Genomic DNA, 9,801 nt, shown 5'->3' with positions numbered 1-9,801 from the left:
CAGAAATCAAGCTCGGGAATTGATTGCAAATGTAGAGATGTCAAAGAATCATTTGTTTACGCTTGATATACAAATGAAAGTGTAGAAGTACTTGAAATCAGTCATTAAAAATGACTCGTAGTTATGGCATTTAAGATTTGGTCATCTTGGATTTTCTGGCTTAAAATTATTGTCAAAGACAAAGATGGTGGACGGCTTGCCAGAAATCAATGAACCCAGAAAATTTGTGTGAAGCGTGTGTCAAGGGAAAGCAACACAGACAAAGCTTTCCCGTTGGAAAATCATGGAGAGCCAGGAGGCCATTGGAGATTGTTCACACAGATATTGCTGTTCCATTTGATATCTCATCACTTAGAGGTAATAGATATTACCTAACATTTATCGATGATTTTAGCAGGAAAAGTTGGGTGTATATCATCAAAGAAAAGTCGGAGGCTCTTGATAAATTCAAGGAGTTCAAAGCACTGGCAGAAAAGCAAAGTGGTCATTATTTGAAGGTACTCAGATCAGACAGAGGAGGCGAGTATACTTCTAATCTATTTAGAAGCTTTTTTAGAGCATATGGAATCAATCATCAGTTGACAACGGCCTATACTCCTCAACAAAATGGTGTTGCAGAAAGAAAGAATCGCACTATTCTTGACATGGCAAGGGGCATGGTGAAAGGAAAGCACTTGCCGAGAACCTTTTGGGCCGAAGCCATTTTATGTGCAGTTTATTTGTTGAATCGCTGTCCAACAAAAAGTGTCAGAAACAAAACTCCAAATGAAGCATGGAGTGGTAGCAAACCATCAGTGGGGCATCTCAGAATTTTTGGGTGTATTGCATATGCACATGCTCTTGATCAAAAAAAAAGTTGGATGATAAAGGTGAGAAGTGCATATTTGCCGGATATGACAAAAGGAGCAAGGCGTACAGTCTCTATAATCCCCTCACGAAGAAATTAATCATTTCTCGAGATGATGAGTTTGATGAATCAGACTACTGGAAATGGAGCGAGGAAGAAAGAAAAGTTGCTGGTTTATTTTTCAATAATGATGATAATGATGATGATGATGATGACTCCAACATTGAAGATGACGGAGATGATGATCAAACTCCTCCACCAAGTCTAAATCAACAAACTCCTGGATCGACACCATCCACGAGAGGAAGCAGCAGTTCAGGGGGAGCACCACGAAAGATGCGGAGTCTGGATAATATCTATGAAGCAACAAGTCTGGTACAAACAACATTTGATTATTATCTATTTTGTTTAATGGCTGAATGTGATCCAGTTACATTTGAAGAGGCTTCTGAAGAAAGCAAATGTGATAAAGCCATGGATGAGGAAATTGGTGCAATAAAGAAAATTGATACTTGGGAGCTCACAGATCTTCCAAAAGGACATTAAGCAATTGGTGTCAAGTGGGTCTATAAAACCAAGACGAATCAAGTCGGAGAAGTGGAGAAATACAAGGCGAGGTTGGTGGCTAAAGGCTACAAGCAGAGATACGGCATTGACTATGATGAGGTATTCGCTCCAGTTGCACGAGTTGACACCATCAGACTTCTTACAGCAATTGCCGCTCAAAATCAATGGAAGATTTTTCAGATGGATGTGAAGTTAGCATTCCTAAACGATTATCTTGAAGAAGAAGTCTATATTGAGCAGCCTCCCAGATATGTTCAGAAAGGCCGGGAAAACAAAGTCTACAGACTGAAGAAAGCCTTATATGGTTTGAAGCAAGCTCCGCGAACATGGAATACAAGGGTTGATGAATATTTTCAGAGAAATGGTTTCGTGAAGAGTCCATACGAGCATGTCCTCTACACGAAAACAAATTCAGGGGGAGATATTATGATCGTTTGCTTATACATGGACGATATGATCTTTACTGGAAATAATCCTGGTATGTTTGATGATTTTAAGAAAGTTATGACTAATGAATTTGAGATGATAGATATTGGTCAAATGTCATACTTTCTTGGAGTCGAGGTGAAGCAAAGCAAAGATGGGATATTTGTGTCTCAGAAAAAATATGCAGAGCAAATTTTAAAGAAGTTCAGAATGGAGGAATGCAAGCCAGTGAGCACGCCAGCAGAAGCAATCATAAAGCTCAGGATTGATTCAACGAGGGAGTCGGTAAATCTGACATTATTCAAAAGTTTGGTTGAAAGTCTGAGGTACCTAACTTTCACTCGTCCAGATATTATGTATGCAGTTGGACTGGTTAGCAGGTACATGGAAAAGCCGAAGCAAGATCACTTCATGGCAGCTAAAAGGATTTTGAGGTACATAAAAGGTACACTTGATCATGGTCTGTTTTACACGCATTCTCAAGATTCAAAATTAGTTGGTTTTTCAGACAGTGATTATGGTGGAGATTTGGATGACGGGAAAAGCACTTCGGGATATGCTTTTCATATCGGTTCAGCAATATTCTCGTGGTCATCAAAGAAGTAGCCAACAGTTGCTCTTTCAACATGTGAGGCAGAATAAATCGCAGCAGCAGCGTGCGCATGTCAGGCTATATGGTTAGACTACATATTAGGCGAGTTAAATCTCATAGAGGAAGGTCCGGTTGAAATTTATGTGGATAATAAATCCGCTATTTCTCTCGTAAAAATTCCAGTGTCACGCAGTCGCAGCAAGCACATCAATATTAAATAGCATTTTCTTCACGAACAAGTGAATGATAAAATCGTGGAGTTAGTGCACTGCAGCACAGACGAAAATTTAGCGGATATATTTACAAAGCCATTGAAGCCTGATGTGTTTTACAAAATGAAAAACAAGCTTGGAATGCAAAGTCGAGTTTGAGGGGGAGTGTTAGAAGTCAAACTCTCTGGAAGATAACATAATATCAGCAAGTCTTGAAAACAGATGCACTAGTATGAAAGGCAGAAAAATAAAAGACGCAGCAGTGAAGTCAAAGACGGTGGATAACTCTGAAGAACTTTATTTAGCCCTGATCATTAACTATAAAAGCTTGTTTTGTGTAAACTCAAAAGTCAAGACTATGCATGCATGAACCAGCTTGAATTCCATAAAACAAGGTAGGCTACACACGGCTTGAATAAATGGAAGGTAGAAAAATAAAGATAAGGAGAGCAGCTGCATAAACGTGTATCAATATATATCCTTAAATTAAGGTGGACCGTAGAAAAATAAAGCAGCTATATTAATTGTAAACATACGTAAGTGAATAGGTGTGCACATATTAGACAGACTATAAATACTTGTATTGCCTACATGCATAGTGAGATAGAAATATATACAGAAGTAAGAAAAAGAGCTGAAGCTCTTCGCATGTTGTAGCCTGAGATTCTGATTAAGAAAAAGTATTTGCAGTTGTATATGTTCCTACAATAAAAAGGTCCTGCACGTTTCATTTAGTAGTTAAGTTTTTAATGTAATTTGAACTTCATAACAGTAACGTAATCTGACGGCACTTTTTAACGTATTCAATAAGCTCATGCACCTTACTACTATGTAGATGTTGATTTTTGTCCAGCTTGTTAACTGTAAACATGTTTAAATTGACTACTTTTCTAAGGTTTCTCCAAGTTGGGCCAACGGGTAAAAGTACCATAAAATATTTTTGATGGTCATAAACGTAGAGCCCATCCGGTATAAACCTGCTAGAGAAGGCAATGTCTTGCTTTTGAAGGACTTGCTGAGCTAGAGTTGATGAAGAGATGACAATGGTGGTCACCCTCCCCAGTTGTAGGTGCAGGATTGGACCATACAATTTGGCGAGATTGGCGAGGGACTGATGGGGCAGCTTGCCTAGTTTGGTAAGATTACCGATGATAGGTAACTGAAATGGACCTGGGGGAAGTTTTTTGCCTCTATTTGGAAATGAAAGTAGAGACTTGAAGACAACATACGCAAGCATCAGAGATAATACAAAGATGATCACGTCCATCTAGCCCGTAAACTCACTTCGTGTTTCAAGATTTCTTGGTTGGAAGTCTTGTGGTATTCTACTGGAGTTCCAACATCAACTTTGTACATCCTTATACATCTGATGGTTGCCAGCCATATCTTAAAATATTAGCCACAATAATTAGCCACGTTCTAAAGTTTTTCACAACATAACTAATTACAACTTGTTTCAAGCTCTTTCAAGTCGGAAATCTTGCTGTTTAGCTTAAATAATATATCCATTGTGCTGTATGCGCACGCCACCCACTCTTTGTTCATTGTTCCCTTGCTATGAAAAAGTCGGAAATGATAATAAACATTATTGTCATGCTTCCTGTTGGACAAACTTAGTATTTTAGACTAAGTTGTGAATCATTTTGAGACTCTATATGAGTGAGACACATTATGTGTTAGTGGTGTGTATTTATTGGAACGTATTCTTCTCTTCGAGGGGATTCCAACGCATATTAACACGCTCAAAATGAGTAAAAGGTGAATGAGAACTGATGTTCCAAAGTTTTACCTTTTAATATGAAAAGTGGTTTTGTACCACATCGAGAGTAGCACAAACCTATTCCTTAGTTTTTCTTATAAATACCATGTACCACATCGAAAAGAAAAACAAGTCCTTTCAAGCCTCTCTTTATAAATAGAGTCTTAGGGCACCAGTTTTATTAAGTCGAGGAAATAAGAGTCATCTCTTTCATTCTCGGTCTCTTTAGTATTAAATTTTTCCAATATTCCGGTGATAGTTCTCGGGCTCAGTTCAAGTTCGCTGAGAGTATATTCGATCTATCGATTATACTAGTATCTCGTTTTATCCTGGGAAGCAGGTCGCTAAACACGGATGGTGCGGGGCGAAACTGCTTTAAGGAGACAGTTTTCTGGACTCGAGATTAAATCCAATCTCTGTTTGTTTTCTCAAACCCTTCTCCTAATTTAATTGTTAATTCTCATATGCTTATGTGATTTAAGAATTAACAATGTTTTTGTGAAGTAGTTATATATTCAATATATATATATAACAATGTCTTTATCGTACAAGATTGATAACAATCTTAAAGCAGTTATCTTCAATTTTCATACTTTCTTGTGAGTAGACGCAAAAGTCAATTTGATTGTTTAAATTGGATTTATTTATGGGTATATGAGTGGCCATTATTTGCCTCATTAATTAAATTAAATTTAGTGCGTTAATTTCTTTGATCACTTGTTGCCATGTGCTTGAAATTAATATAAATTTGATTTTAAGTGGTGCTTTGTTTAAGCATAACAGGTACGAGGCAAAAGTAAGCACAAAGTTGTTGGATAATTGGTTTCTTATAAGGCTATTGATGCTTTAATGGTTATTGATTTATGATCAACTTATATTCAAGTGGACATATTTGGTGACATCTCTTTCGGGTTGATCATTATAAATTGGTAGATTAAATCCAAATTTATAATTCGTCCATGTTTTTGCTATTAATGGATAGCTTATTATGTTTTGTTAACATGGTGATTGATTTCTTAATTCTGAATTGATTTTGGAATTATTAGTACACTGATACAAGAATCATATATGCTATAGTTTACATGCATGTTTGCAAGTTCATAACATGATATTGCTATGCAATTAAATGATATGGCTACATAAATGTGACCCTTCATGATGGAACTTGATTATTTGGTGATTAATTTTTTAATCATTGTTGAGTGATGATAAGGCATCAATTATTATTGTTTAATCTTTAATAATGGAGTTATATCACAAACTTGTAATACTGGATAGAATGCAGTAACATGTTTGTTGTTAAATAATATGACGAGGTGGGCAGCTGAAGTGAACCAGATTTACAATTGCTCAGGATTCTCCACATTAAAAAACCTAATGGGCCTGGAGTACAGGTTATGGGTCGGCACATAAATTATATTTTTCTGGTTGGATTTTTCCTCCAGTTAAATAGTAATTTCACGTGTTGGTGTCGGTCTGCTGCGGCAGTGACACACGAGCCTATTATAGTGATCCATGTGATACTTAATACGGCGAATATTGATATCAGTATTTATGCTGAACTTCGGAGAGAATCCGAAAAGTTGTTAACCCTAACGCATCAGTTGATCAAGGATCACTGAATGTGGGTTTATTGAAGATTTATGTTCTTCCTTGGGCCTTTTCTGGTTGTACCAGTAGGTGAGCCATAAATGTAGGTTCGTGTGAACCATGTAAATATTTTCGAGAAATTCGGTAATTGAATTTTTAATGATAAGAACTACGGGAAGTTCTTTTAACATGATATTAAAATCTTATAGGTTTTAATGAATAACGTAAAACCTGCTCAGATGAGAGGTAGTGACACGATACGTGTTTACTGTCTAGTTTGATAGTAAAACATTTGTCACTCGTACTCGTAGTCGAGTCAATATTGAAGCTAAATAGAGAGATGTGTGCTCTATAAACTCAAGGGTAAATCCAACTTAATACAGATAATTAAGATGGTTGTGAATAAATTTGATGATGAATAATCACCGGGCAAATTCTGTTTGCAACGTGAATATTCATGAGGTCGTTGCACCTTACTCGCATTATATAAATGGAGTAGATGCAGGCTTGAGTTGCGCTTTGAGAGAGATGCAAAACGATTGTGATCAGCTCAGACTATCACTGAATTTGAGGATATTAGTTACGAAGGGCTAATCGTTCCTTAAACATGATACCACAGAAGGAAATAATTAAATTTCCTATTAGTTTTGGAATATTTTCTGACATTCTGTAAAATATTAAAATTGTGGGGTATCTAAAATAGAAAATTATTGAATTTTCTATGAATAGTGGAATGTAATGAAACATTCTTGAAAATAATTGAAATGTGGGGGTATCTCGAAACTTGATACCAATACCTCTGTTGGTAGCATGAGATCCAAAATCAATTGAGATATTTTGGATGGATACATAGACAATGGTTGAGTCTAATAATATCCGATATATGAATCTAATTTTTAAGATTCGTAAGAATACTATTACAGAGTTTAGGAATGCTTATGCGATAAGCTAGTAGATCCTAGTAGATCTGTAATTAAAAGTCATCTAAATGAACTTACGAGTTATTGGATGAATGTGAGGATGAACCTGCAGAGAGCAAAAGACTTGGATAATTGCTAGTCCCGAATGTCTTGATAATTTGCTTGAAGGTGAACTCGTAAATTTAATAGAAGCAATGCGCTTCACGTATAATTTCTTGATAAGTGAATATATCAAGAGAAAATTTGACTATTACTGAGAGTCAATAAATCAAGATTTTCTAGCACGTGTACTAGAAAATGGATTGTGCATGTTCTCTCTATGTCCTTTGTGGGGGAAAGGATGTTAAGAAATAGAGAGAGTGGTTCTGTTTGACAGAATCTTGTTTAAAAAAAAAATATATAGATCTTCTTACGAGATAGAAGCATTAGGACCCAGATGAATTTTTAAATTGGGAAAATATATCTGGGTCTGAAGGAAGTATAAGGTCAGACTGATACAAAAAAATATTACAGTCGAAAGTGATGACCTTATATAATTTATGAAATATTCTCGAGTTTTGAGAATAAGGTTCATTAAGATGATACTAAAATTATCGTATAGTGAAATTTAAAAGTGCATCAATGAACATTGAGATGGTCTTTCTAAATAGATATTTGGAGAAATATCTATTTACATGAACCCGAGGGTTGCTCTAGATAAAGCAAGAGTAGAAAATCTGTATTTTCGGTGATCATGTTGAGTGAAACAACATTGACACGAAATAATGGCATATTAAATTTGATATTGCTATGATAAGCAATGGCTTCAAATAAATGACATGGTTGCCATTTTGAGGACGCTCAATATTGGTTGCTATGTGAATAAGGATTGCCAGTTTAAGGACGCTTAAACTCGGTAATGATGCAAACTGAAATTGCTGGTTTTTTTGGGACGCTAAAAGCTGGTAATATCAATAACAAGTGAAGCCTTAAGTAATAACTAGTAAAGTTATTTCATAAATATGAAATATGTCAATATGAGATGTCAAACTGATTCAAAATCAGAGAATTGACAAGTGTGCATGTGTTATTTACTCATGATATGCAAGTCATAATTGATTGCATGTGAGTGATCTGATCATTACGAGAAGTAATGACAAGAGGATCATCTCTGAAAATCTTGATGAGATTGAAAAGTTTTGATTTGAAGATTACAATCTTCGTGACTTTAAAAGTTTTAGATGATACATGTCACATGTTGGTGATGTGAATTTTGAAGAGGTCAACGAAGCTAAAGTTGTCATAGCTGGAATGGATTTATATATATCCAAGCGTAGATGAACAAGGATCTCTCAAGAAGGATTGCAAGTCTGTTGTACTTTTTAAAATTGTACAAAATTAGACATAGGCTACACAGTTGGTAAACTGGGTAGATGCACGAGTACAATGGAAATTGGTCACTTGGAAGTGATTGCAATGAGATTTAAGGTGTATGATATGTGCTCGTGAGCTTGGACTTCAATACGAAAGATATCTAATTGTACTATGTGAATATAGTATGTAAATTAGATATTTGACTTTAAGAACTTAAAAGTCATTCGAGAATACATTTCACACTTAGCAGTCGTGTCATGGAAATCCTAAACTTAGCTCGATTCATGATGGAATACGAGTCTGGTGCATAAAATAAATGCAGTTAAAAGGCCGAGTAGCCACTTTGTAAGGATATTCCTAAATGACAAGGAAAATGTGTCTTCAATATGCATATATCGTGTAATCAATATGCAAATTGGGAGATCACATTATTGTGTATGAACTGGTATGTCTCACATCTATGATGAGGACATAATACCATTAAACAACTATTCTCAACGAGAATTATCATGATTGACTATGTAAAGTTAAATGATAATGTTTGGATCCACTAACCAGATGGTTAAACTGAGCGAATCTGTTTAAGTCAAGGGAATCTAGTTAGACCGAGAGATAGTTGTCAAATCATTGAGAGGAATGGGCCTTGCCTATTGCTTAACGGCGTCATGGTGGACACCCAACCTTGCTGACTGGAGATCCCAAGAACTTGGTTCAATGGGACAACTAAATCATGATGACCAAATCACTGTGGGGGTAACCCCTGGCCTATTTCTATGATGATGAAACAGTGAGACCCGTAAGGTACGAGGCTAAGCTTTATGCTTTTAATGATCTTTGACGAATACAGGGATTTCAAGTTTGAATACATAATATTCGGTTAAGTAAACGCGGGTTACTCTATAAGATAAAGATCACCTATGTAAGAGAGAAGTATGGCCGCTTCAAAGGAGAATTGCGAGGCACAATTCTTTAGAAACTCTTGCAGAACCAGGACGATGTTCCAGGGCCAAAATGGACATAATCATGAGAACTGAATGAGTCAGGAAAGATATAGTGATGAGTATGTCATCGTTTACACAAACGGTCGAACAGTTCAAGGACATCGCGTCATACTGTCTACCAGTAAAGTCGATATACTTATTCGAGCGAAGGTTCAAGGAGCATTCTCTACCTATCGTATGCTATATCCGACCGCCGGAACTATCACCAAGTCAAGCTCCGCGTCTGTCTGTCTATGTGGTGTCTATGTGGTGCGTGCTACTGGACCATCAATCTCATTTGTGGGGGATTGTTGGACAAACTTAGTATTTTAGACTAAGTTGTGAATCATTTTGAGACTCTATATGAGTGAGACACATTATGTGTTAGTGGTGTGTATTTATTGGAACGTATTCTTCTCTTCGAGGGGATTCCAACGCATATTAACACGCTCAAAATGAGTAAAAGGTGAATGAGAACTGATGTTCCAAAGTTTTACCTTTTAATATGAAAAGTGGTTTTGTACCACATCGAGAGTAGCACAAACCTATTCCTTA

At 36.3% G+C, this 9,801-nt stretch overlaps 1 protein-coding gene across 1 annotated transcript; it reads right to left on the bottom strand.

Annotated features, from left to right (window-relative positions):
• Window positions 1-3,407: 3,407 nt before the first annotated feature.
• Window positions 3,408-4,039, bottom strand: LOC141718857 (lauric acid 10-hydroxylase-like). Its single transcript, XM_074521233.1, has one exon. The coding sequence runs from the start codon at window positions 3,909-3,911 to the stop codon at window positions 3,408-3,410; it is 504 nt and encodes a 167-aa protein (XP_074377334.1). The 5' UTR covers window positions 3,912-4,039.
• Window positions 4,040-9,801: the final 5,762 nt, after the last annotated feature.

Source organism: Apium graveolens, chromosome 4, assembly GCF_009905375.1.
Source record: "Apium graveolens cultivar Ventura chromosome 4, ASM990537v1, whole genome shotgun sequence".
NCBI lineage: Eukaryota > Viridiplantae > Streptophyta > Magnoliopsida > Apiales > Apiaceae > Apium > Apium graveolens.
This window is presented reverse-complemented; position numbering and strand designations above follow the sequence as displayed.